Source organism: Ochotona curzoniae, unplaced genomic scaffold, assembly GCF_017591425.1.
Source record: "Ochotona curzoniae isolate NIBS_2020 unplaced genomic scaffold, NIBS_Ocur_1.0 contig_2692, whole genome shotgun sequence".
In the NCBI taxonomy this organism is placed as follows: Eukaryota; Metazoa; Chordata; class Mammalia; order Lagomorpha; family Ochotonidae; genus Ochotona; species Ochotona curzoniae.
The window spans coordinates 16411133-16438415 of record NW_024465556.1 but is presented as its reverse complement, the minus strand read 5'-3'; the positions used below and the strand labels follow the sequence as shown (position 1 = coordinate 16438415).

At 54.8% G+C, this 27283-nt stretch overlaps 1 protein-coding gene across 2 annotated transcripts; it reads left to right on the top strand.

The window, feature by feature from the left end:
* Nucleotides 1-1153: 1153 nt before the first annotated feature.
* Nucleotides 1154-27228, top strand: LOC121153389 (prosaposin). 2 transcript variants are annotated; one of them, XM_040975901.1, is made up of 15 exons: nt 1154-1256; nt 13819-13952; nt 15361-15435; nt 15976-16101; nt 17124-17324; nt 17649-17792; nt 19059-19115; nt 20681-20689; nt 23235-23363; nt 24379-24474; nt 24656-24854; nt 24935-25089; nt 25272-25352; nt 25576-25683; nt 26479-27228. In XM_040975901.1, exons 1-15 carry the CDS (start codon nt 1217-1219, stop codon nt 26512-26514), a joined length of 1590 nt encoding a protein of 529 aa, XP_040831835.1. In that variant the 5' UTR covers nt 1154-1216; the 3' UTR covers nt 26515-27228. The 2 variants fall into 2 exon arrangements, with proteins under 2 accessions (XP_040831835.1, XP_040831836.1); XM_040975902.1 differs by lacking the exon at nt 20681-20689.
* Nucleotides 27229-27283: the final 55 nt, after the last annotated feature.

Genomic DNA, 27283 nt, shown 5'->3' with positions numbered 1-27283 from the left:
ATCAAAAAGGGGGAGAGAGAGAGAGACACCAAAGGTTTGAGGAAGGGTCTTGGGATTTTAAGCATTCCCTGACCCCTCCTTGTTGGGCTGGAACCTACAGGTAAGATGTTCCTCATTGGTGGTCTCAACCAGTTAGGACATGGATGGGTAATGGTGGTGCCGTCCACCTGAAGGAGTGGCCAAGACCTCAGCAGGCCTGGATGGTCTCAGGCAAGTGCCTTTCTCTTCCCCAAGGCCTCAGTTTCCCCATTAGCACGACGGCTACCTTACCTCTCAGGGCCTGCCCTTGTGGCCTGAGCCCCTCCGCCCACCCCTTCCATGGGGGCTGGCAGGTGCTTGATATGGTCATGTCAGCCCCGCAGCCTGTGGTTTCCTTACTTAAGCTGGCATGAGGGGAGGGTTGGGTGCTGGATGGGCACGGTGGCTTCCGCATCCCCAGCTTGGCTGGGTTCTCCAGTACTGCCTCCGCTTCCCCTTCTGCCAGGGCTCCCCCAGGGCCTTGCTTCCATTCCAGCACCCCAGACAAGCCATGTCTGCCTGAGCTGCGGGTGGTGTGGGTCCTGTCCTGGGATCTAGACTCTCAGGAAACTGATGGTGCCCACAGCGCTGCAGACAAGCTAACACTTGGGAACACTGAAGGGAAAGGAGTTTCCAAAATGGAGCCGGGAGGCCCACAGAGGAAAAGCGCCTCGGCCACATTGAGGCCTGGGAACCCTGGGCCCTGCTTATCTCTGGGCCGCAGGCGCCAGTGCCCAGGGTGCCCGTTCCAGCCTGGGTGTTCCCTCCGCCGCTTCCTCTGGCCACCCGGCCTCCAAGTACAGCAGGTGCTTCTCCAGGGTTCTGTGGGTTTCTCCTTGCCGCACTCCCCCTCCCGGGCCCCCAGGCTGTGGCTTCCCTGGCCCCGCGTCACGCCCCCGTGTATTTGTGCGGTTTCTGACTTTGAGTGCGGGCGAGGTGAAGTGGAGAGTTCGAATCTCCCTGTAACCGCCTGGACCAGCTGTAGGTGCCTGAGATGGGACTAACCCTAGAGGAAACGGAAGGGGCTGAAGCCGCCCGGCCTCTCCCCGCCCCCCTGGGCGCCGCGCTGAGTCAGGCCGGGGCGGGGCTGCGCCTGCGCAGTGCGCGCCCGGAGGCGGGGCGCGCTGCAGAGCGCAGGTTTATATCCTCGGGCATCAGCTGACGCTCCGCATTGCAGACTGCGGGGTCGAGTGTTGCCATGTACGCTCTCGTCTTCCTGGCCGGCCTCCTGGGCACGGGTGAGCCTGGGGACCCCCGGTCTTGGGAGAAAGAGGTTCCCTTGCCCACGCCGCCCCTCTCCCAGCGCCCTGTTGGACCGGGCCTTACCGGGCAGCTCCCCGTAGCCGGGGGTGGCGAGGAGGCGCGCACGGCGCAGGCGCCTGGGCAAGGCCGGTACCTGCGTGTGTGAGGAGGGCGGCGGGCGGGGAGAGCGGACAGCCTTGGCGTCCGCCGGAGTCCTGGGTGGGAGCGTGAGTGGGCGGCTCCGGGGCGCGGGTGGACGTTGCGGGGGCCTTCCCTCGGGTCCTCCTGCTGTGGGGTGACCCCGCCCGCAGCTGTTGTTGCTCCAGAGCTGAGCGAGGCGCGGGCGCCCCTTCCCGGGGAGGACGGGAAGCTGTCGCCTGACTGGCATCGGTGTTGAAGCGGGCGGAAGGGCGCGCCGGTCGTCCGTGGGGATGTTTATGCTAGCGTGTTCTGGATCCTACCTCGGGAAAGTGCTTTTGCTTTTAGCAGCCGCTGAAGGAACTATGGGTCGCACCCAGCCTTAAAGCTCCTGTGGTCTGTGGAGTAAACTGCCGGCTGGGGGCTTGCGGCGGCGGGGTGGGGGGTTGGCTTCATTGTTTTGCTTTGAAAGGTTTTGCCCCGCCCTTGGCCTTGGAGCGACGCCCGAAGCGCACCTGTTTACTTATCCTGATGGGGTAGTGGAGGATGTTGAAGATCACTGCAAGTTAGGACAACACCTGGGGACCTGCCGGCAGCTCCCCCCCTGCTGTGTTTACTGCCTGGCTTTTTGTTTTGTTTTTCCTTCACTTTTTTTTTTTTTAAAGTTATTTATTTATTGGAAAGTCAGATATACAGAGAGGAGGAGAGACAGAGAGGAAGATCTTCGTCCGATGATTCACTCCCCAACTCAGCACAATGGCCGATGCTATGCAGATCCAAAGCCAGGATCCAGGAACTTCCAGGTCTCCCACACGGGTGCAGGGTCAAAGCTTTGGGCCGTACTCGCCTGCTTTCCCAGGCCACAAGTAGGGAGCTGGATGGGAAGTGGAGCTGCCGGCATTAGAACTGGCGCCCATATGGGATCCCAGGCGTGCAAGGCCGCTAGGCCACGCCGCCAGGAGAAAGGCCCGAGGCGGAGTCGTTGCCTTAAGGCCGAAGCTGTGTGGTGGCCCGTCCCCAACCTCAATTTCTGATTTTTTGCAATTGTATGTAGTTTAGGGAGTAACTTCCACTTCACTCAACTCCAATTATTGATGTATTTGAAGGGCAGAGGTGGGAGACCTTCCATCCCAGAGCTCACTCCAACAGCTGGCTAAGTTGAGGTTGTCTAAGCTGGAAGCCTGGGACTCAAGGTTTGCCTTGAGCCTGCCTGGGGCCAACCATGTGAGCCCTCAGCTACCTGCGAGGTGTGCATTGGCAGGAAGCTGGAATTGGAGATAGAGAAGCCAGGAATTGAACCCAGGTACTCTGATATGGGGATGCAGGTGTCTCAAGTGGATTTTGTTTAAAAGATACTTTACTTTGAAAGGCAGTTACAGAGAGGAAGAAGCAAGGAGGGGGAGCTCTTCCCAAATGGCCACAGTGGCCAGAGCTGAACTGATCCGAAGCCAGGAGCTTCCTCTGAGTCCTGCATGAGTACAGTGGCCCAAGGATTTGGGCTATCCTTGGCTGCTTTCCCAGGTGCATTAGCAGGGAGCTGGACCTCGAGTGGAACAGCTGGGACTCGACTCAGTGCCCATATAGGATGCCAGCCCTGCAGACAGCAGCTCCACAAGTCCCTCAAGTGGCAACTCAGCTGCTGTGCCAAATGCCCACGAATTTAATGAACAGTACTAAAGGGGCTACCCAGCTAACAGCAGAAGAAATGAGGCATTGTTACGGGTGCACTGGATCTAGGGTGTTTTGTTAATGTTGGGCAGCCTTCTTAACTTTTACGTCAAGCTCTTAGATTTGCAGTTTGTCAGCTAGGAAAGGTGATCTGGCTGATGGAATGAGGGTTTTGGTTTCTAGTCACTGGAGGAGCTGTGTTTCTCCAACGCTCAGCTGCAGCCTTGCCACTGTCCGAGCGAATCAGTGCTCTTCGCTGCAGTGTCTGTCCGGGACAGCAAGCGGCAGCAGTTGTCATTGGCTTGAGTCACCTTGCATGAGTCCCCTAGAAGCCTGATGCACCCAAACTCTCCCTTGTTTCTCTGGGAGTGTGAGATCCGCCTCTGGCATATATGGGAGTGCCTTTTACTAGAATGTTCCATCGAGGAACCTTCTTCCTGGAATATCTGAGGTCGGTCTTGATGGTGGCCTTGGTCTAACCTTGCTGTTCAGCCTTGGGAGTGGCTGCCAAGGTCGTGCTGAAAGCTGAGTGCCAGCTTGCCTTCACAGCACTGGCCTGTCTGTGGCTTTTTTGGAAGTGTTACTCCTAACATTTCTAAGATTGAGTCCCGAGGGAAGCAACCTGTTGAGCCAGCAGAGGGGAGTGAGCGGTAGGAGACTGAGGGTGCATGCTGCCCGAAAGCAGCAGTTGTTGTTTTGTTTTGTTTTTTGTAAAAAGTGAACTGCAGTTTCAGAAACATACATGTCATTGCAGAAGTCTTCTGTGTGGTCTGTTTTCTGCGGTAGGTGATTTGCATCTCTGGACACTGCTGAGGAGTTGGTATCCCCCTTCATCTAAAGGGACGCCACCAAAAGCCAGTCCCTGCCCCCTTCTGGGCCCTGGTGACTGCAGCCATTGTCTGCTCCCTGGGAGGCCCTCAGAACTTGGCCTGTGTGGATGGACTGGTGCCTGCACGCTGCTGAGTTACTTGCTCCAGCTGTCCTCTTTTTTTTTCCCCCCAACCTGAGAAGGTGAGAAGGAATGAACAGGGATCCCTGATCCACCCTCAAAGGATGAGGTTACAGAGTCACCAGATGTGACTTTGGCAAATCCTAGGCCATTTGCTGGGGATGCCAGGCCCAGAATTTGTTTCTTGTCCTCTGTATTTGCCTTCAAAAAATGTGTGCATCTACGTGTTATAAAAACTTAGTGGCATAGTTGGTGTACATGAGCATAGGTAAGATAGGTCACTGAAGGATGTTACCTGGAGTGAGCGGCAAAGGCAAGGTGCTGGCTGATTGTGCAGGAGGCCCATGAAGGTGAACGCCTAGGCAGGGCTCCCGGAAGCTGGGCGCCCTCCTGCTGCCGCCCCTGGTACCAGGCAGAGCACTGTTGTTGGCTCGCTGCATCAGGGCAGGTGTTCCCTCTCGGGAACGTGTGTGCATTGGGTCACTGCTTTAACTTCCTTTGTACCCTCCCCTGCTGAATATCTGCCAGGACTCCCAAGTCTCCCTGCCAGGAGCTGTGCTCAGCCTTGTTTTTCATCCCTAGTAAATCCATCTGTATTCCCAGAAGGTGCTACTGATGCTTGGAATTCCTGCTGTGAGAGTTGGAGTGTTTTATTGGTGTGGCAGTTTGTAGATCACAAGAAGAGCTTGGTCTTCTTTTGTCCTGTGTAACTGGACTGTCCCAGTAGCTGGCTGGAGCTCAGATGGACGAGGCAGGGAGGCGGTTGGTGGCAGGGGCAGTGCCTCTGGGCCTGCTTGGGAAGCTCTCCAGGCTGTGGGCACAGGTACGCACTGGGCAGCCTCCTGAGGCCAGACTGGCTTCTAGCCTGGATTCTGGTGCACAGCCTGCCAGGCCCCGAAGCTTGCACTCTGGCCCAGCTTAGGTGTTCCCTGCGGGAGGCAGGGATGTTATCCTGCTTGCTGCTGTAGAACTGTAATAGATTGGGATGAAGAATTTAGCTGTTGGAACTTACCCTTTTTTTTTAACCCATGAAGTTCCTTTTTAAAAATTTTAACTCTTAAAGATTTGTGCATGTCTTTTGAAAAGCAGGGTGACTGGGAGGGAGAAAGATAACTTGTCTCTGCTAGGTCACTCCCCAAATGGCCACTGTCAGTGGGGCTGAGCCAGGCCAAAGCCAGGAGCAGAAACTCCGTACGGTGTCTCCTTTGAGGGTACAGGGGCCTGCGTGCTTGGGACATCACTGATGCTTTTCTAAGTGCACCAGCAGGGACTCTTAGGGAATTCTGGTTGTCATAGATCAGTCCACTATGCCACAATACCTGACCCCAAACCCATCAAGTCCTAAGAAATTATTTTTTATTTTTTAAATTTTCTGGCTTAGCGGCTGAGAGTACATGTCTGTGTGCTATGCTAGGCTGCATCGGAGATACCGTCTGCATGTCAGATGCCTGGGGCAGAGTGGGCAGCTGGTTCTGGGGCTGGCAAGGTGGGACTCCGGCGTCCTGGTGATCCGTGGGCAGTGACGGCCCAGAGTCTCCGTGGCGGGCAGGCAGCAGTGCGGCGCCATTCCTGCGTCTCTCCTCCTGTCCCCGTGGCCGTTTCCTTGGACCTCCGCCGTGTTTTCATTTGCGCTTCAGCCTGCACATCGGCCTCTTCCTTCACTTGGCTTGCATGGCATGGAGGTAGCCACGAAGATGACGTTAAAGCCAAGACCTGTGAAATGATCTTTAAGAATTTGTAATTCTTGGGGCCCTGGCATATTAGTAGGCTAAGCCTCTGTTTGGGGTACCATATGATTTCCATATGCTGATTTATGTCCCAGCTGCTCCACTTTTCAATCCAGCTCCCTGCTGATGGCCTGGGAAAGCAGAAGAGCATGATCCAGGGCCTTGGGCCCCTGTACCCACACAGGAGACCGGAGGAAACTCCTGGCTTTGGATCAGCCCAACTCCAGCTTTCATAGCCAAATGGGGAGTGAACCAGCAGATGTAGGGTCTCTGTTTTCTTCTAACTTTGCCTTTTAAAAAAATGTTCATTTCTTTATATCAGGACTGGGAAGGTCCATGGAGTAGAAATATGTTCTCTTCAGGGTTGCCACAGGAGCTGTGTGACCTTGGGCATATGACTTTCTCATCTTGTTCCTATCTGATTGGGCTAATTAACATGTGAAAGGGCTTAGTTAAGTACTGTTTCGGTATTTAACAACCTGTGCCACCAGCATGGTCACCACCCCTCCTTGATTTTGTGACCCTTCCGCCCCACCACCTCCGATATCTAATCGAGTTATTCACGGAGGGCACCATTACTGAATTAGGAAAGTCCCCAGGTGGGGGTGGGGGAGACATGGGGAGTTGGCAGTCTGTTAGCTCCCGGGTCAGTCCTGGCGCCAGAGTAGCCGTTCCTGGCAACATGAGTACTGGTCTCAGAGGTGTTGCTGCTAGTGCTGGGACAGGGGAAGTTCATTCCTCAGTGAACTGCTGAGAGCCAAGCAGATGCAAGGATGGCTGGCGTGCGGAGTGGGTAGGCATGGCGACCTGGTGGTGCTGCTGCCCTGGCTTTCCCCTGGTCTTGTGGAGCGAGTGCGAAGCCACTGCTGCTGGAAGCATCTAGAGGACTCATTGCAGTGCCACCTCCTCCTCTTTAACCATTAGGCTGACTGATCTATTTCTGGAACATTCTAGGCTTCCAGAAAAGGGGAAACGTAGTTAGAATGAGCACCATGCCTGAGGCACCCAGGTTCAGAACTGAAACCCAGCACCTTGGCCTTCCTCTGTAGCAGTCATCTCACTGGGCTTGGTGTCATCACCAACTGCAGGTCCTTATATGAGTTGAGAGTGACCTTTAACATGTATGGCATTGCCTGCATACTTCCAACATTTTACAAGTGTTGACTGTGTGCATGGGTTTGTTTGTTTCTCTGGTAAGGTTTAGCCATAATGCATAGATCTGTTTTCGTTCATCTTCGTTACAGTGTAGTATTCCACAGTCTTTCCTGTTCTCCATTCTGTCAGTAGACGTTTAGATTATTTCAGTCTTCCTTTTCTGCTACAAATTGCTTCCATAGAAATTCCTCTGCTGGTCTCCTTGTGTGGAGACACATCTCTAGGGATACGCTCAGAGCAGAGTTGCTGAGTTGTGAAATACAGATTTTCACTATCATGACAAGTTGCTGAATTGCTCTCCAAAATGATTGTAGCAGTTTACGTTCTATTTTCAGTTACTGCCTGTCCTCGTTAGCATGTGATTGCTGTTTATGCTTTTCATTTTGCCAGTTAGTAGTAAAGTGGTGAAGTGATGTCATTTTGCACTAGTTACACCTGCTTTACAGAAAAGTTACAGATCTGGTAGAGCGAGTTCCTGCGTAGTATCTCCGCGTGATTTGGTCTAACACCTATAAGCAAGGGGCTTTGTCCAGAGCAAGGGGTGGTGGAGAGGGATTTGGGGACAACTTGGGATGCCTGCGTCCGGGATCAGAGTGTCCACTTAGGTCCAGCCCCTCTGCTTCTGATACAGTTTCCTGTAAATGCACCTTGCACAGCAGATGATGGCTTCAGTGTTAGGTCCCTGCCAACCCTGGGGGAGTCTGGGAATGAAGCTCCTGGTTTTGCTCTGGCCCAGCCTGTTACAGGTAATCAGGGAGTGAACCAGTGGGATCTTAGCTGTGTTGATTCACCTGTTGTGTCAAGTATATTGGAAGGAGAGCTTTGTCAGCGTTGGGACTGGATGCCAGCACTCTGGGTTTCCCAAATTCAGCTCTCATTACATCACTCTTGCACCATCCAAGATGACTGCACTCTCCCCCTCCAGTCTCTTGGTTGTTAATGAACTGACCACTACTCTAGTCTTCTAGGGGGAGTGAACTAGTTTCCTGGGGGAGGCTGTTGCCGTCCCCATGTGGGTAGATTTCCTGCTGTGAAATGAAGCAGCTTAAAAGGAAAAAGTGAGGTCAGTGGTGGGAGAGGAGAAGTCGAGAAGAAAGTGCCTTTGTCTCAGCACCAGCTGATCCAGGTCGGAGGTGAAGAGCTTAAGTGCCACTGATGGCTTAGGCAGGCGATATGGGGAGCTTAGCCAATGGGCTGTTGCACATGATTGAATGGGCAATGCTCTTACCCTGCTGGGCAGGTTTTTTCCAAAAGCAGGGCCAGGTGAAGGAGGGACAAGTGCTGTCTGCCAGCAGTTCTATCCAGTGGTTAGTGTTAAGTGCCTCGTGTGACCAGCTCTCGGGGAAGCTAGTGCATGAATTCCTCCGAGAAATGTCTTGAGTGCTGGGCACTGGAGGCTGCCACTGCCCCTCCTGGGGGTAGAGTCTCTTAGTCTCCTAGCAACCCACCCGTTGCCATGGTGACACATTACCCAGGCAGCAGTTCCACTGCTCTGTGGAATGTGTGCTCTGAATATCAGCACTGGGAGCTGGGTTTTCTGTGTTTTTTTTTTTTTAAAACTCATGGTGTTTCACATAGGCCACCTGAAGTGTTTAAAAGGAGGCGCACACGTTGTGCCACTTAGAGAGGTAAACTGGTTATCGGGTATGCATTCCAGGAAGGGAAGTCCTTCATTCTGAAGTGGTTTTTGAAAATCTGTGGTGGTGGGTCCGGCACTGTAGTACAGCAGATAACTTGCTGTGTCACATCCCATATGGGCTCTAGTTCGAGTCCCGGCTGCTCCTGCTAATGGTCTGGAAAGCAGTGAAAGACACCCCAAGTCCTTGGGACTTTGTATCCATGTGGGAGATCCAGAAGAAGCTCCTGCCTTCAGGCTGACCCAGCCTTGGGCTGTTGTGGCTATTTGCGGGCCAGAGCTAGTGGATGGAAGATCTCTTTGTAACTGCTTTTGAAATAATTAAAATTTTAAAGAAAGATTTATTTTTGTTTGAAAGACAGATACTGCAACGAGAGGAGAGGAGAAGTGATGTTCCATTCACTCTCCAAATGGTCACAATGGCCAGAGTGAGCTGGTCTGGATCCAAGAGCTTCTTTTGAGTCTCGCATATATGGGTGCGAGGACCCAAGGTCTGGAACCATCTCCTGCTGCTTTCCTAGGCCATAAGTAGGGGGTTGGATTGGAAGTGGAGCAGCTGGAACAGCAGCTGGCACCCACATGGGCTGCTGGCACTGCAGGTGGAGTCTCTTAGCATGCTATATCATTTACCAACTCTCACATCTGAGTTTAAAAACGGCATGCTGATAGCTTCTTACACCCTGTTGGCTGCAGGGTCTCACAACCAGACCCTGCTGTGGGGGAGACCAAGAAATGGGGTCTCCAACCTTGGCAACTCCATGTTTGGCTCAAGGTCTCCAGTGCTGTTGTGATGGAAGGGAGGAAAGGTACAGGGAGCGGCTGGCTGTCTCAGCCACACTGTGGTGCTGCTGTTCCCTGACTGGTTGTGAAGTTTAGGGCTTTTTTCTTATTTTAAAGTTAGCATAGGAGAACATGTACATGCTGAGATACAGGGACTAGAACACCTCTCCAGTCTTCCCCCTGCAGTCAGTCATGAGAGCTTCCTAGATACCGGGGACCACTGAAGGCTTTCTTCGCTTCCCTGTGCGTTTTTCACACAATCCTGTCTTAAGAAGCACAATTACGGGAAGGTAATGGGAACATTTTGCAGGCCACATGGTCTGAGTCGTCCAGGGGCAGTGGACTCGGGTGTTTAGCCCAGTAGTATCCGCCCCTAGTGCAGAGGAACAATTGATTGGCCAGGCAAGGATGCATAAATAATTGATGGGTTCTATAGACAGGCTTATGGGAACTCCTGTAATCCCAAGTCAGCTCCCTGTTGATAATGTTAATTCCTCAACCCCCTCTCTCTTATTCTATGTGACCTTCAGTCCATGAAAGCCCGATGCCACTAATAAACTTGGCCTATTGACTATCGGTACACGCATGTCCATCGCTGCTGGACAGCAAACAAGTGGCGCCCAAATTTACATATCAATAACAGCTTCCATCAGTTGTCATCTTACAAATATCCAATCCATTGTCCTACTACACCCCAGCACTCAGACTAATAACGTGTTGCCATATGCTTCCTTGCCTGCCCCCCTCCTTTTTTTGGTAACGTTGATTTGAAATATGAGGCGGACACTCCTGCACCATTTTCAGGGCCGGAGTGGGCAGGCAGGGGAACGGTGGGAGGGAGAGTGGGCAGGCAGGGGAACGGTGGGAGAGGTTTCTGACTCTTGTCTTGGGTGAGTTGCCCTCCCCTTTTTAGGAGGGGTATGAGAGGTTCTGGGGCGACTCTTAGGAAGCCTGGGTTCTAGAAATGCTTCGAACAACGAGGCCTGCACTGGGCTGGGTAATCAGCTTGCAGCTCCAGTCAGGTGAGCTTCAGAACGCAGCTCAATTGTGGCATCTGTGTGTATGTAGAGTTTAGTCAGCTCTTGGAAGCTCTGGTGCCCCTGTGTCGCTTTCCTGCCACTCCCAGGTCAGGATCCGGACTGAGCTGCCGGTCAACAACCTGATACGTGCAGAGCGAGCATATGGAACAGCCTGGACTCCGTGCTCAGTGCAGCACCTGTTCCTGGCCAGAGTGCATCAGAGCAAGCCCCCCGAGTGGCTACTACTGTGCATGACAGCACCTGCTGGTCTTCAGTAGGGCGCTAGTGTCACGTGCACTTGGTGTGTAGAGGTTCATTTTAGAAACATGGTGGAGTGGCCACCACTGCTAAGCTGGGCCCAGCTTAGGACAGAGTTAAGGCCGTGGTTTGACATCCAGTCATTTGAGTTGCAGGGAGATGAAGGGCAGGGTATGCTGGATGCAGGCAGCACCCGGCCCATCATCTTTCTTTATACATGTGATTATATGATCTTGACAACAATTTATTTCTGTGTAGGACAAGATCTGGAGAGCAGAGATCTGCCCCCGGTTATTTGGACAGGAAGTCCCAGTTAGACTTGGAGGCAGGTTAGCTTTGTGGTCACTGTGCCATGAATTGCTAAAAGCATTAGATGGTGGTAAATGGCCTTAGCAGTGCCAGGCTGGGGCTTAGTCTCATCTCAAGGAAGTCTCAAAAACACCTGACCTGGCATGGCTCCTGTGAGCTCTCTTTACCTCTCAGCCTAGCTGCCAGCGCTACGTCTGCCTCCTCAGCAAACCCAGCTTCCAGTGGTTATTCTCAGTATAGTAAGTAAAGTTCCAAGGAAACCTGCCTTTTCCAAAAAAAGAGTTATGTCGGGGTGGGAAAGTGAAGTGAGAGAGAGCAAGTGAGGGGGCTTCCGTCCGCTGGTTCACTCCCTAAATGGCAAGGAGCGTCCTCCAAGTCGGACCCAAGCACCGGGACCATCTCTCGCTGCTCTCTCAGGGCCGATAGCAGGAGCCAGCCAAGTGGGTAGAGGTTTATTTTGCTATGCCACACATGGCTGGCAGAGACCTGTTTCTGATTCAGTGTACCTGTCAGGTGATTTAGAACAAGGTTAGTTTCTTCTGGAATGTTTCTGTTTATTCTTGGCCTGGAGGCCAGAAGGCAGCACACCAGTCACTGATTTCCTAAGGAAGTATAATTGAAGTCTGTGACTGCCCGAGTGAGGCCTGTGAGGCTGGCCCTCACGCGGGCCCTTGAGCCACAAGTGTCGTGCTTGGTTCACCTGGAGTGGTGTTCATGTGTTCAGCAACACACTTGATCAGAAGGCTCCCGGGGCCAGGCACACCTTCTAAGAACTTTTCCTAGAGTTTAGGTTACCTCGAGAAGGAAGTTGGCCTTCGGGGGCAGGATGTGGGAGGGTGGGCTTTCCTGGGGCCATGTGTTGAAATAACTTACCAGAAAGTGGTTTGGGGTGATATTTAATTTGAAAGCCCAATATGTTTATATATATATAGAGATCTCATTCTTGATTCATTGTAGCACATGGGGCTGAGCCAGTTTGAAACTAGGAGCTGAAAACTCATTTACCCAAGTGGGTAGGAGGGACTCCAAGTACTTGAGCCGTCATCACTGATTTTCATTCCACAGAAGTTAAAAAATCTGTATTTAAATCATCAGTCTCCTTTGTGGTTGCTTTCATTACATAGAGTGGTTTATTTATAGTTTTTTAAGATTTGCTAATTTGAAAGTAAAAATCGGCCCCGTGGCGTGGCCTAGCAGCTAAAGTCCTCGCTTTGAATGCGCCGGGATCCCATATGGGCGCCGGTTCTAATCCTGGCAGCTCCACTTCCCATCCAGCTCCCTGCCTGTGGTCCGGGAAAGCAGTCGAGTACGGCCCAAGGCTTTGGGACCCTGCACCCGCATGGGAGACCTGGAGAAAGTAACTGGCTCCTGGCTTTGGATCGGCATAGCATCGGCTGTTGCGCTCACTTGGGGAGTGAATCATCAGACGGAAGATCTTCCTCTCTGTCTCTCCTCCTCTCTGTGTATCTGACTTTGTAATAAAAATAAACAAATCTTTAAAAAAAAAAGGTGAAAGAGAGTGATATCTTCCATTTATTAGTTCACTTCCCAGCAGCAGCTTGGGCCATCTGCTACTGCTTTCCCAAGTGTGTTAGCAGGGAGCTGGATCAGAAGTGGAATAGCTGGGGACCCAGTGCTGTAGCCCAGTGGCTCTAGTCCTTGTTTTACATATACCGGGATCCCATATAGGCACTGGTTCATATCCTGGCTGCCCCACTTTTCATCCAGCACTCTGCTTGTGGCCTGAGAAAGCAGTCGAGGTCAGCCCAAAGCCTCAGGACCCTGCACCTGCTTGGGAGACCCGGAAGAAGCTCCTGGCTCCTGGCTTTGGATTGGCTCGGCACCGGCTATTGCCGCCACTTCGGGAGTGAACCATTGTATGGAAGATCTTTCTCTGTGTCTCTCCTTTTGTATGTAAATCTGCCTTTCCAAGTAAAAAATAAAATCCTTTTTTTTTCTTGATTTTTTTAAATTGGAAAGTCAACTATACGGAGAGGATAAGAGACGGAGAGGTAGATCTTCTATCTGCTGGGTCACTCCAAGCAACTGCAACAGTCAGCGCTGAGCTGATCTGAAGCCAGGAGCCTAGAGCCTCTTCCGAGTCTCCCACGTGGGTGTTGTAGGGTCCCAAGGCTTTGGGCCGTCCTCGACTGTTTTCCCAGGTCACAAGCAGCGAGGCGGATGGGAAGTTGGGCTGCGGGGGACACGAACCAGTGCCCATATAGGATCCCAGCGCATGGAAGGCAAGGATATTAGCTGCTAGGTTACCGCATTGACCCCTAAATAAATACTTAAAAAAAAGAAGTGGTATAGCTGGTGTCCATCAGAATTCTGGCCCCACAGAAAAATTGTAACATTTTAACAGTAGGTTTGTTTCTTTGTTTATTTAGCTATCTTATTTTGGGGGAGGGCAAGCGAGGCTGAATATTTAAGATTGTGAAGAGCTGATACTTGCTAGCACTGGCCAGTGAGTCAGCTGGGGAAGGGCACGTGGCCGAGTGATGCAGCTCCAGTGGAGATGTCCACAACCCGTGAGGAAGTGCCTGGGTTCCCGTCCCAACTCCTGCTTCTGACTCTGCCTTCATGCTGTCGCAGACCCCAGGAAGCAGCTGTGAGGGCTGGGTTCCTGCTGCCCCGTAACCAGACCTGGGCTGAATCCTCAGCTTCTAGCTTTGGTCCTGGCTGCTGTGGGAGTGAACTAGCAGCTGGGAGCTCATTTTCTATTGGTGTCTTAGAAAGGTGAATGCCTTGCAGCCCCGTGGCCAGGGATGGCCTAGCAGTGCTTAGGGCTGTCAGCTGTGTGCAGTGTGTTTCGTAGGCTGGTGAGATCCCAGAGTGAGAAACCAGGCAGGTGGCCAGGACCACCTGACCCCGGGCTGGTGAAGCTGGCTGTTCTCACCCTGGTTTTTTCCCCTCCAGGTCTAGCCAGCCCGGTCCTGGGCCTGAAAGAATGCACGAGAGGCTCAGCGGTGTGGTGCCAGAACTTGAAAACGGCCTCTGACTGCGGCGCCGTGAAGCACTGTCTGCAGACCGTGTGGAGCAAGCCCACCGTGGTGAGCACCTGCCCTTGCTGCAGCACCCCGTCCCCTCATGTCCTCTCTAGTTCTGGCCCTTTGTCCTGCCCTGGCTTGGTTTGCTCCTGGTGTGTCCCTGCATCCTTGCCTGCACTTCTACCTGCTCAGGCTAGGAGTCCTCTCCCCTGAGGTCATCTCGTCTCCTGGCAGAGAGGCCCAGGCTCTCTGCTGTGCTGCCCACTCTGGCTAAGGGGTCCCCGCCTGCAGTGCCACCGCCAGCATTGCGCACACAGCTCAGCCCTGTCTTGGGTCACAGACGTTAAAGCGTGTGTGCTGACCTTCTCCGGTCTCTTTCCCTGAGCTGATGTTTTGTCCTCCTCCCCTCACCCCTCTCAGAAGAACCATTGGTTGAGACCCTAGAGACTAATGTTACTTCTATCCATGACCACATTGGGAAGGAAAGCTGTGACTCATCCTCAGGGACATGGGCCCTCGGGGGAGCCAGCTGTCGTGCAGCCCTGGCCATGTTTAATGAGTGGAGTTTAGTGACCCTGGACAAGTCTCAGAGCTCGGTTTGAAAAGAGGAAAGCTCAGTACCATTGCTGTGTTAGAAATCATTTCTGAATTATTTACTGGGAGCCCCCCACTGTGGCCACAACTTTCAGATTTGGTTCCTCTTTGGCTGCGGTCTCGATTTCAGTACCACTTCCTCTTTCTGTGTTTGCGGGGTGAGGTCTTGGTGGGAAGATGTCCGGGGTTGCCCAGCTGGTACGCTGTGCCAGCCTGACCGGGTCCCAGGGCTCTCAGCGGTTGGTTGGCTTGGTGTCTCTAAATGCAGGTAACATTCACAGGCTCCTTTATGCTCACTGAGCTGTGCTGGGTCCTTGGGCCCTGCTCCAGGGGCCCAGAGCCAGTTGACATCAGGTGCATTCCTAAATGCTGTGAACCCAGCCAGGGTTTGTTGGCCTCTGGGCTGAGTGGGGCCCTGACGCGCAGGCTTATCAGGAAGTTGGCTTTTTAGCACTTGGAGAGTCCAGCTACAGCTTCAGCCGCAGCCTTTCTGGAAGGTTGATGGGACCAGTAGGATGAACAGACATGCAGACCACTGGCTGCCCCACCCTAGCCATGCTCTGTAACTGCGCCTCAAGTTTTTGGGGAGTGTTCATGTGACTTGACCTGTGTCACGTGCACTCAGGAGGGTGTGGGAGGCACCAGCGAGAGTGCCGAATGCTAAGGAAGCAGAGTGTTGCAGTAAATCACATTCCTTCTCTCCCCCATGGTATCCTGGTGGGCAGGGAGGCTTCTCATGGAGGCTGGGAGCCAGGAAGCCACAGCCAGGGATGCATGGTGACTGCATCCCCTGCTGGGTAGAACAGGAAGGGAGCCACGGTGCTCCAGAGCTGTGTGGTGGTGACCACTCTCTCTCCCTCGTGTGCCTTCCACCTAGAAATCCCTTCCCTGCCGCTTGTGCAAAGATGTGATCTCTGCGGCTGGCGAGATGTTGAAGGACAACACTACCGAGGTGAGTGGCTGCTGGTGGGCACATTCCAAAGACGAAGGGTCTAGGTGGGCCCAGGGGCGACAGGTGTCTGTAAAGGGCAAGGGAGGGGCACCCATGGCATGGCAGGACCTGTGTTGGACACCCTTATTGCTCCTTTTGTCTGTTCAGCACTTTGAAAAGGTGTACACTGTTTTTGACACTGGGCTGTACAAAACAGACTGGTATTTGCTCACTGCTTGGCTCCATGCTCAAGGTCCAAGGTTATTGGAATTTTGTATGGATGCCATTAGCATCCAGGTGCAGTTTGGCTTTCTGCTTAGAAGGCCCTGTGTGGGACTTGAGATCGGGGTCTTTGTTCTGGGTTTCTGTCTGGGCCTGCTCTTGTGTGGTTGAGTCGACAGCCATGGGTAATTACCAACTCTCTCTACCAAAGTCCTGCTCCCAAAGACCTGGCTGTTTGTAGGCCTGCTTTTCCTGAGGGCAGTTAAAGGTGTCTGGGTTGGAACCCTTCTGCAGGGAGGAAGCCCCCTTGGGCCTTAACCTCTGTTGTTCCCCTCACAGGAGGAGATCCTCGGCTACCTGGAGAAGACCTGCGACTGGCTTTCGAACCCCAACCTATCTGCCTCGTGCAAGGAGATTGTGGACTCCTATCTGCCCGTAATCCTGGATCTCATTAAAGGAGAAATGGTACATGGGGGGTTGTTTCCAGAACCCAGGCTGGAGGGCCTGACGCTGGAAACTTGTGTGATGGCGGCTGGTGGTGGAGCAGGTGGGATCATACGTGATGCTGAAGGAGTGTGAGCCAGGATGCCGTGGAGAGTTGCCAGTTGGCGAGCTCAGGACTAATCCAGGTGACCCTTTGAGCAGGCAGGTGATATCATCTCTGTGAATGTAGAAGTAAGGAGTAACCCAGGGACTGAGCTTGTGGGCTCATCTTTACCTTGACTTGCTTTTATTTTAGCAAGCATACAAGGATATTGTATACCAGCTATGTGCCAGAGGCTGGGTTTCCAGCCAGGAGCCAGTGCTAGCTCTGGAGTTTGGAAAGGGAGTGGGGACAAAAGTAAGAGGGTGGCAGAGCAGGGGCGTCCTGAGACAGGGCCAAGGTCCTGGCGAGGGAAGTTGGGGTCATGCTGTGCAAGGCCTGCTGGGCCGAGTTCAGTGGGAAGTCCTTGGAGCAGCAGGGAGGGCAGGATGGAAGGAGTGACGAGTGCTACAGATGGCAGGGGGTGTAGGAGGCTGTCGTGAGATGAGTGGATGTCATCAGGGCCTCCCCTCTCTGGGAAGATGGTGGTGGAGGCTAGCAGATTGGGTGGGATGGAGGTGAGAGTAACTCCAGATGTCTGGTGGGCATAGTGTGCGTGTGAGGCATGGGAAGAGATGAGTACTTAGGAGCCGGCATCTGATGGGAGCCAGTGCATTGTAGTTGCTGGCTTGGGCAGTGGCTCTGAGCTACTGTGCCTCCTCTAGCCTGTTCTCTTGCTCCCAGCTGCAGGTGAGCACGGGGGACATATAGGAAGTTTGGAGGCTGCTGGGTAGTCAGGCACCCGGGCTGTAGGAGGAGCTCAGGGAGTCTGAGCCATCTGCATCTGGCCAGCAGGCCATTGCATTTTTTGGTCCCAGGTTTGGGGAGATGGGCATACTCCCACAGCCTGTCTAGTGCTCCCAGGTGGGATGAGGCTTTCAGCTGCTCCTCTGTCCTCTTCCAGAGCCGGCCTGGGGAGGTGTGCTCCGCTCTCAACCTCTGCCAGTCCCTGCAGAAGCACCTGGCTGAGCTGAACCACCGCCGACAGCTTGAGTCCAATAAGATTCCAGGGTTTGACATGACGGAGGTGGTGGCTCCCTTCATGGCCAATATCCCCCTGCTGCTCTACCCTCAGGACGGCCCCCGCAGCAAGCCGCAGCCAAAGGTGAGGCAGGGGGCCCAGCCTCCTGGGTTGGAGATGAGCCACCAAAGGGCAGCATGTGTGGTTCTGATGGTGCCTTCCCCTGCCAGCCTTTGCATGGTCATTTATGTGGTTTCAGAAGAACAAGATGTTTATGATGGGCAGGGGACCCCCACCACGCAACACCATGCCATTGCTGTCATAAATCCCCAACTAATTCAAACCAGCTATTGATTCTAGAGCTTGTTAAGGCCCTAGGTGTTATGGCCTTGGGTGGGTAAGCACCATTCCTGGGAAACTGGAACCCCTCTGTCGCACTGTTGCTATGCCCACCGCCACTGTCCGCAGGATGACGGGGACGTCTGCCAGGACTGTGTCCAGATGGTGACCGACATCCAGAATGCTGTGCGCACCAACTCCACCTTCGTCGAGGCCTTGGTGGAGCACGCCAAGGAGCAGTGTGACCGCCTGGGGCCCGGCATTGCCGACATGGTGAGCCTCATCCGTGTGCCCTGGAGGATGTTCTGGGCCCAGGAGACAAGTGTGGAGTGGGGCCACCAAGAAAATGGTGGCCCATTACCACCTGGTTCCAGCCACATCCAAAATGGTAGTTCATGAAGCACCCGTTCCCCTTTTCCCCTGCTTTCTGAGGGGCTTGAGCATCCTGTGCCTAACTGGACAGGGGACAGAATGACAGAGGACTTTCTGGGTCAGCCAGACGCGTCAGAAGCAGCACCACAACCACACATAGCCCTGCTTTTGAAGGCTTGGTTGGTGTCTCGGAAGCTCAGGCTTCTGTGTGCGTTCCCTGAAGGGGCTGAGCTTGCTTCAGTGGGCACGGGCTGGCACAAGACTCACCCAGATGAGGCCTGCCTCACCCTTGGGGTTGGGCACCTACTCTGTGGGGCTGTGAGGCTATTGTGCCGGTTGAAGAGTCTGTCCTGTTATTAGTCACATTTGGGAAGTGGGTGTGTCAGGCTAAAGTATCAGCACTGGAAAACCTGTTGGACGGGTTCAGGGTGGGGGTGGGGAGCTGGGCTGAGAGATGCCCAGGAGGATAAGGCTGCTGTGGGTGCCAGGGCTTCCACCTGGAAATCATAGGGATGTCTTCACGTGGCGGTTGCAGTCGCTTTCCCAGCTGCGTCCTCTCTGAGGGCTGTTCTTGGCTCCCTCACCGTCCAAGCGCTCTGTCACACCAAGTTGACATGTGGGTCTGCCACAAACCCTGAGATGTGGGTGAAAGCTGGCAGTTATGGCTCCTTAGTGCTTAATTTGACTGTTTCCTTGGAGAACCCAGTCCAGCAGGGTCAGTGGCCTTGGGATTGTTCACCTTGGGTTCCTGGGCAATGATTGGCAGCTGCTCTGTGCCCCTGGGTGTTTGAGCCAGAAGGAAAGCAATGGGAAAAAGGGCTCCTGGGGCCTGGCATACATACACCTGACCCTCATGCTTCCCTTAAGATGTGCAGTCACCAGACTGTTGTTTTTTTCTTAGCAGAATTTTCCGGGAGCAGTCATTTATAGACCTCTGTGTAGGGCCATTACTTGATAGTCACCTGGTGCTGACTGGCCAGACTGGGTGTGTATGTGTGTGTGTGCTTGTGTCTGGCCAGCTGTCTAGCTTGGGGTGTGTGTGTTGGGAGTGGACTGGCTGGCCTCTGTGTGTGTGTGTGTGTCTGGCCGGCCGGCTTGGAGTGGGGGAGTTGGAGAGGGGAGTGTGCGCTGTCACAGTCAAGGTGCTGACGGTCTCTCTTCCTGCAGTGCAAGAACTACATCAGTCAGTACTCGCAGATTGCCGTCCAGATGATGATGCACATGGTAGGTGGCGGGAAGGCCCCTTGGGCGTCCTTGTTTGAATTTTTGTGCTTCCAGGAATTCCAAAATGTGACCTTGGGGTCCCGAGAGGGGCCCCGACGCACCACCAGGCCATCCCCTTGTAGTGGCAGTACCTCCCCCTAACAGGGAAGCAGCTGGTCCCCAGGATGGCCCTGGCCACATGCTGTCGCCTCGTTGGCCTGTGCAGTGGCGAGCTGACCATCAGCTTTCCCCGCTGCAACCCGTGGACATAGTCTGCTGCGTAACCAAGCCTGAATCTGGGAGGAGTGCTTCCTCAGGAGTCAGCCTTGTGCACTGTGTCGGGGGCTGCTGCTTGAGCCTGAAGCTCCTGTTCCTGGTGCCTGGCGCCTCCCGCTGGGAGGAGCTCAGGTTGTTAGCTGCGGCAGGAGGGGAAGGTAGCTGGCTGGCCCAGCAGCAGGCTTGTGCAGAGCAGGGTGGACTGTGGGTGTCCTTCCGCTGGGAACAGGCTCCTGGTCTCCTAGAACGACCTGCACCTGGAGGGAAGGAGGTTGTGCTGTGTCGTCCTGGCTCACACAGTCTCTGGCTAGGTTGAGCTCTGGAGTTTGTTCTTACTGCAGGGCTTAGGAAGTTACACTCAGCTACCCACTTTGTACACAGTGTCACCTTCCAGCCTGCAGAACCTACAGTGCTGGCTCTGTGGTCCCACTGGCACCACCCGGATGTCCACCTAGGCACTGAGCTAGCTGCCCAGCCCTCCTGTGCCACGGCAGCTGACAGCAGCACGGCCCTGACGTGCCTCTGATGGGACTTTGGGGAATGCTTCCTTATTGCTCATGGAAGTATTTTTCTGACAGCATATAGGATTGTTTGGAAAATACGGATAATATTATTTCTCATTGCAAACATCATTCAGGGTTTTGTAACCAGTCACTGAGGCAACATTTCATGGTGCTTGGTACTTGGCAGGGGATTTGGGGGCACATACATGTAAATACTGACTGTGAGATACACTGGTTCAGACAATGAAGTGGCTGCTCCAGTCACCTGCTACGTGGGTGGGAATTACTGACATAACCCATCAGCCCGGGGCTGGATGGTGATGTGTTTTGGTTTGCCCTTAGGAGGGTGACCATCCTTAGAGCAAATGGGGGTGTCCGTATCATACCAGGAACCCCCACCCCCAGCAGGGAGAACTGAAGCTGGAGCCGCTGAGCCGTAGTTCCGGGCTTTGAGTGCTGTGGCAATGGAGAGCGTGTGGGGTACCACAGTGCCTCCTGTGGCAGCCCTGCCTTCCCATGGGGACCTGCGGGTGGGGAATTCTGGAGTCATCGTGGGGCCCAAGCAGGACGGAGTATGCTGGCAACGCCTTCTCTGCTGGGTCAGGGACTGGTCCCTTGAGGGTTTTCACAGCCTCCTGCCCACAGGGTAGGAAGAAAGGAGACTGCTTGACCCCTGCCTGTGCCCTTAAACTTCCTGTGACCTCCCTGCACCGGTTAACTGATGGTTGTTTTTAAGTTTTCTTAACTGTTGTGTCCTTTCCTTTCTCTTTATTTTCATCTCCGATTTCCCGTTTTTTTGTTCAACAGCAGGATCAGGTATGTGATGGGGAATTTGCTTGTAGTGGTGGCTGCTTTCCTAGTTGGCGCTTTCTTTTTTTGGTATGGCATGATCAGCTCTGACAGATGCAAGGAATGATTGCAAAAGGCAGGGTCCCTCTCTGTGAGTATGCTGGACACAGCTTCTATAGCCCTTCCCCGAGACTGAGCATGCGCTGTAGGTGCCGGAAAACAAGGCCAGCAGTGTCCTGGGCTCCAGTCAGAATGGCCACACTGGCCCCATGTGCTGACCCCCAGTGGGATGCTGGGGAGCTGTGGGTTTCCCCAGAAATGTCCCAGCTTCCTTCAAGGGAGGCCTGGCTTCCGGCAAGATACCTTGTGTCTGTCATGTCATGAATGGGCATTGCATGTCTAGTGCTTCCGCTGCATGAGTGAGTCATGTGCGCAGAGCCAGCGGCTGTTCCCCCGGCTGTCGGGCCCAGCGAGTGGGAACCAGGCTCTCAGTCGTGGCTTTTGCCCCTCTAGGTGATGGGGTGCTATAGGCCGTTAGTGCCTTGAGCCAGTGCACGTTGGGAGCCACTCTGAATCTCGCCCCCATATCCACATTGGCATCTAGCTCAGAGATTAGAGATCAGTTTTTTTAAATTTTTATTTATTTCAAAAGGAGAAAGACTGACATGCAGGCATCGCCCATTCCCTGATTTACTTGCACGAAAGCTGCTCTTGGCCAAAGCCAGGAGCCTGGAACTCGGTCTGGTCTTTTGTGTGAGGGGCAGGTCCCAGCAGGAGCCATCTGCTCCCTCCCTGGGTGTGCCTTTGCAGGAAGTTGAGTGGGAAGCACAGCCTCAGTTAGAACGCAGGGTCCGTGATAGGGGATGCAGGCATCCCAAGCCACATCTAGTCTGTGATAGACTTTGCTTGAAGGCGTTTTGCCGTGGCTTTGGTGGAAACACGTGACTTTTCATCTTGGCCTCCTCGAGGAATTAGAACAAAGCTAATCCTGAAATCAAAGTGACTGTGCACCTTCTAAGCCCTGGCACCTTTTTTTCCCCTTGAAAAGCCTGTGCTTCATCTTCAGCCTGGTTCTCGCTTTCTTCCCCTTTGTAAGATGTGCCAAAAGCAGGGTCTGTGAGCTGTGCTCACATTTCAGGGTGCCCACTCTGAGCTAGTGCTGGATCCCTCTGCTAATGAGCTCAGGGAGCACCGTAGCTAAGGCCCCGCTCTCCTCCTGTAATGGGCCCATCTTCCGTGATCTCGCTCCCATGGCTTTGGTGATGGAAGGCAAAGGTACAGAGTATACGGTGCGCGTGAAGCGCGTATACTTGTCTAACCCTGGCTACTGTAGGGCAGCGGTCGAGGTCTCCGAGCTGGCTGGGTCTCTGTGGTCTGCTGTCCAGATGGTGGAGGGAAGTGACTCATTTTGGGGGTTGGGAACTTGGGGCACTTGGTTGTGGACATGCAGTGTGGGGGTTTTTTTGGTTTTTGTTTTTTAAGATTTATTTATTGGGCCTGGCGCAATAGCATAGTGGTTAAGACCTTGTTTTGCACACACCGGGATCCCATATGGTCATCACTTCTAATCCCAGCAGCCCTGCTTCCCATCCAGCTTGTGGCCTGGGAAAGCAGTCGAGGACGGCCCAAAGCCTTGGGACCCTGTACCTGCGTGGGAGACCTGGAAGAGGCTCCTGGCTTTGTATTGGTTCAACTCCAGCCATTGCGGTCACTTGGGGAGTGAACCATTGTACGGAAGATTTTCCTCTGTCTTTCCTCCTGTCTGTACATTTGCCTTTTCCAATTAAAAAAGTTTAAAAAAAAATTATTTTTGTTGGAAAGTCAGATATAACAGAGAAGATCTTTCATCCATTGGTTCACTCCCCAGGCAGTTGCAACGGCCGGAGCTGAGCTGATCTGGAGCCAGGAGTTTCTTCCGGGTGTCCCACGTGGGTGCAGGATCCCAAGGCTTTTTAGGCCATCCTTGTCTGCTTTCCCAGGCCACAGGCAGGGAGTTAGATGGGAAGCGGGGCAGTCGGGATACAAACTGGCACTCATGGGATCCTGGCACATGCAAGGCGAGGACTTTAGCTGCTCAGCTACCTCCCGCACCGGGCCTGCAGTGTGGTTTCTAAAGGAGCTGTTCCCTCCCGGGCGTCGTTCAGTGCTCCTGCCATGCAAGATCTGTATGGTTTTATTTCTAACATGTCTGGCTTTACGTTTGTGCGGGGCTGGGCCATTCCCCTTCCAGAACAAAACTGGAACTTGCCTCTCCAGAGGATGAATGTCCTTGGAGAAGCAGGGGTGTCACGGGCAGCCCTGGCTGTGACCGCAGGGGAACCACCAAGCCCTTCGGTCTCCAGGGCTTTGCGTGTGCCCATCTCCCCGCAGCCAGCTCATGTGAACATGAACCCTTTGTGGTGGAACCTGGGATCTCGGCCTGGCTGCAGGTGTCTGGTGGAGGTGGGGCTGGAGCAGGCCCTGAGCAGGAGCCCAGGGTGCTCCCGGCAGCGCAGCCTTCCCGTGGAGAGAGTGGGCTGTGGGCCGGTGGGCTCAGGCCCGTGACTGACGGCTGGTTCTGTGTTCTCTTCAGCAACCCAAGGAGATCTGTGGGCTGGTTGGCTTCTGCGACGAGGTGAAGGAGCTGCCACTGCAGGCCCTGGTGCCCGCCAAGGCCGCTGAGAACATCATCCCCGCCCTGGAGCTGGTGGAGCCCGTCAAGGTAGCTGGTGTCCCCGGCCGCACGTGGGCCATGTCCTGGGGGTCCTGCCCTGTGTGGTTCCCACCTGGCTCCTGCAGAGACCGAGGTCTGGGACCACTAGGTGCAGTTTAGGTGGCCCCTGTACTAATGCAGCCCCCTGGCCCAAGGGCTTCAGGAAATGCCCCTTTTCCCTGACTTCACAAGCCCCGGCATGCCCGTAGGGTACAGGTGTGTTTTCTTGCCCTGCTGTGGTTTCAGCCTGATGTTGTGAGTTAGAGTTGGCATTCTTACAAGGCCTGTACCTTCCAGCCCTCAGCCAGGGGCTGCCCCAACTCTGTTCTTGGGGTGCTGGGTGTGCCTTGCTCTGGGTCACGAGCCTACCTCTCCATGCTTCCACCTGTTTGTGTGTGGTGCTCAGTGTGGTGCACACTTGCCACATCCAGGGCCTTCTAGAAGTTCTGTGAGAGTTCTGTGAGACCCAAGCAACGTGTGTTGCTTCCAGAATGTCCCCTGGCACTTTCGATGCCAGCTGTTCCATCGTCTCCTCCCGTGTGTGTGTCTGTGTGCCCTCGACGGTGGGTTCAGGGAAGCCAAAGGAGGGAGACTTTGGCACTCACTCTGACCACACACGGCTGTGTAGACATAATACAGTTCCACTGGAGGCATACTCGGTGCTCTGCCTGTCAGCTGTGCTTCCTGCACCCTGGAGGTAGATGGCGCTGGCACCACAGGGCCGAGACCCATCCTTGCAGGCAGTGAGGGAGTCGCCCCCAGGCCCAAGTGCTGACAGCCCAGGGCATCCTGAAGTGGGGGCCCCAGCTCCTTTCTTCAGGTAGGGGAGCAAGCCTAGGCTAGGGGGGCGGGTAAGGACAGAGGACGATAGGTCAGAACAGAAACTTGAATGTGGATGGTGGGAGGAAGCCGAGGCTGCACTCATTTTGCATTCAGTAGGCTGTGCCCCTGCCCTGTCTGTCCTGTGAGGGAGCAGGGCCAAGGCGTGTAGGTGTTGGCCTGAAGGTGCCCTGTCTCCCCGCAGGAGGCACCGGTCCAGGTGCGCTCTGACCTCTTGTGCAAGGCCTGTGAGCTCGTGGTGCAGAAGGTGATGGACCTGATTGACAACAACAAGACCGAGGTATGGCACCTGTGCCCCCCACCCCTGCACCCTAGACCCTCGTGGTGGGCGGGAGGTTGTTGCATAGCCACATCCGCCGTGGCACCCTATAGAGTGGGCAGGGTTCCCTACTCTTGCTCCTGGCTGCTTTTGGGGGTCCTTGTCTGCTACCTGCCCCCTCATTGTCTTGCGTGTGCTTCAGGAGGAGATCATCCACGGTCTGGACAAGGTGTGCTCGGAGCTGCCCACCTCCCTCGCACAGGAGTGCCAGGAGGTGGTGGACACGTACGGCAGTGCCATCCTGTCCATGCTGCGGGAAGAGGTGAGCCCCGAGGTCGTGTGCAGCCTCCTCCGCATCTGCTCCAGCAGCAGCACGCCACCCAGACTGCCCGTCATGCCTGGTGAGCCATGGGGTGATGGGGAGGCTGGGCCCCGTCCTGGGGAGGGCTGCTGGCGCTGAACCCTGTGCCCTCTGCTCCAGCGCGCACGGGCCCAGTGAAGGACGGCTTCTGTGAGGTGTGCAAGAAGCTGGTCGGCTACCTGGAGCACAACCTCGAAAAGAACAGCACCAAGCAGGAGATCCTGACAGCCCTGGAGAAAGGCTGCAGCTTCCTGCCTGAGCCCTACCAGAAGCAGGTATGCCTGGCGCCCCGGCAGCTTGAGGAGGGGACCCCCACAGCCACAGAGTGCGGAGGCTTGAGGGGTGAGGAGGTGATGTGTTGGCTTACAGGAGCCGTGAAGGGAGAGTGGAGGGTGTGAGAGGGAGAGCTTTGCCGTCTCTTGGGCACCCCTGGACCTGTGTTCCCTTTGCTTGACAGTGTGACCAGTTTGTGGCTGAGTACGAACCCGTGCTGATAGAGATCTTGGTGGAGGTGATGGACCCTGGCTTCGTGTGCCTGGTAAGCATTTCTATGCTGCCCTGCCCTCCAGGGGCTACAGCGTCCGGGCAGCTCCTCTGAGGCTTGTGCTCCTGAAATGGTGTGTGGGCGATGTGCCCGCAGTTGGGCAGACCAGCAAGCGTGCAGCCTGAGGCCCTCGCCGGCGTCCCTCCCACGTGTGCGCTTTCATCTTGAAAGGGCTGAGTAGGGCTGCTCTCCATCTGACCCTCTTCTCACTGTGCAGAAAATTGGAGCCTGCCCTTCAGGCCGGAAGCCTGTCTTGGGAACTGAGAAGTGTGTCTGGGGCCCCAGCTACTGGTGCCAGAACTCGGAGACAGCTGCCCAGTGCAACGTGAGTAACTGGTGGACCCCAGGGCACCTCTCAGGAGGGACTTCCTGTACTGGGGGACCACTCTGTCCCTTGCCTGCCTCTCAGCAGAATGGCGAGCCTTCAGCCCCTGCTGGGGTAGGGCTGGCCAACTCTCCTGCTTCAGGGAGTAAGGTGGAAATCTTTTGTTTTTTTGCTTCTGCTTTCTCATTTTCGGTTCCCTCGTGACATGGCTGCTGCAGGGGTTGCACAAGTCCCCCTGCACCCCCTCCCGACCCTGACAGGCACAGTCACCCTTGCTGGGGCCTGACCAGGCAGGGCTGCAGGTGCCCAGCCATGCAGCATTGGCCATGACCTGTGCTGCTCCTTTGGGTGGGAGGAGTCTAGGTGTGGCCTGATCTGTTACATCATGTTGCTCTTTGCCACTTTTTCCTCCTCCCTGGGGTGTCCTGTGGCCAGGTCACAAGCAGTTGTGTCACCGTTGAAGGGAGGGGCAGAGAGGCCCACTGCACTGCCAGTGGTGGAACTGGCTTCTGCTGCCAGCATGGCCAGGGCCTAGGGAGAAGATACGCTCCTGGCAGTGCGAGTGGAACCCCATGCTCCCACCAGAGGGCCATGCACCTGCTGCCCAGGGCTTGGACCCTACAGGTCCCTAACATTCTAATGACCATCCTCTCTGGGTGTTCAGCATGTGCTGTCCAGTCAGCCCATAATGGGACCTGTTCTGACCAGGTTTGGTGCGTGAAGGGGCTGGGTGCGGGATGGAGGATGTTGTCTAAAACCTAAGCCCACTCCCTTCTTCCCCCCATCCCACCCCAGGCTGTGGAGCACTGCAAACGTCATGTGTGGAACTAGGCCACGTACCTGGTCCCTCTGGCAGAGAGAAGCTGTGGTAACACATCCTAGTTGACTTTGTTATAAAATAGGACCCCCCTCCCCCTCCGCTCCTCCAGTCTCCCTCCTGTTGTAACGTAGCTTCCGCATGGGGGTTGTGCGCGCCCCAGAGGTTGGACCTGCCTTCCGTGTGGACTTACTAGAGGAGGAGAAGGTCACGCCAGAGCCCCTTGACAGGATCAGAGCTGTCCCTGGGCTGGGGCCTTGCCGAACCTGGGTGGGAGGGAGTGGGAAGGAATAACCGTCTCCTTCCTGCTAGCAGACAGCGCCACAAAGGCAGGGTCCTGAGGGTGAAGGCGCTGCTGTGGCCAGCCCGGCTGCTCTGGGCGCACGAGTTACCCTGATTTTAGCTTTCCTGTCATGGGCGGGGGAATCGCCTGACTACGCTGCTAGCTCTGTGGCCAGCCTTGCCCATGCCCCCAGGTGCCCACTGCATCCCCGCCTCTGTACCTCCCCCCCTGCCCGCCCATGGATGTTGATTTATGTTTCCCCCAGTCAGTGTAGAGGACGAGCTCCTGACCTGCTGGCCGCTTGGAGCGGGGCAAGCTGCGGGGCCTCCTGGCTTCTGCTGCTCCTCAGGCTGCCAGTGAGCCGGGCAGGCGCTGAGATGAACCTAAATGAGTGGTCTGTTTTGCACTAAAATTTGTGTGATTTAATAAAGTTCTGTTAACCAGATGGAGCCCAGAATCGTTTCTTCAGCCCCATGGCCGGAAGGATAAGGTCTCTCCTT

What these genes read in the sequence shown, in the direction of transcription:
- LOC121153389 (XM_040975901.1), top strand. Translation starts at nt 1,217, where the DNA reads ATGTACGCTCTCGTCTTCCTGGCCGGCCTCCTGGGCACGG. An exon ending in GCAGCAAGCCGCAGCCAAAG is followed by an intron (nt 17,325 to 17,648) that starts GTGAGGCAGGGG and finishes CACTGTCCGCAG; the next exon opens with GATGACGGGGACGTCTGCCA. An exon ending in GGCCCGGCATTGCCGACATG is followed by an intron (nt 17,793 to 19,058) that starts GTGAGCCTCATC and finishes CTCTTCCTGCAG; the next exon opens with TGCAAGAACTACATCAGTCA.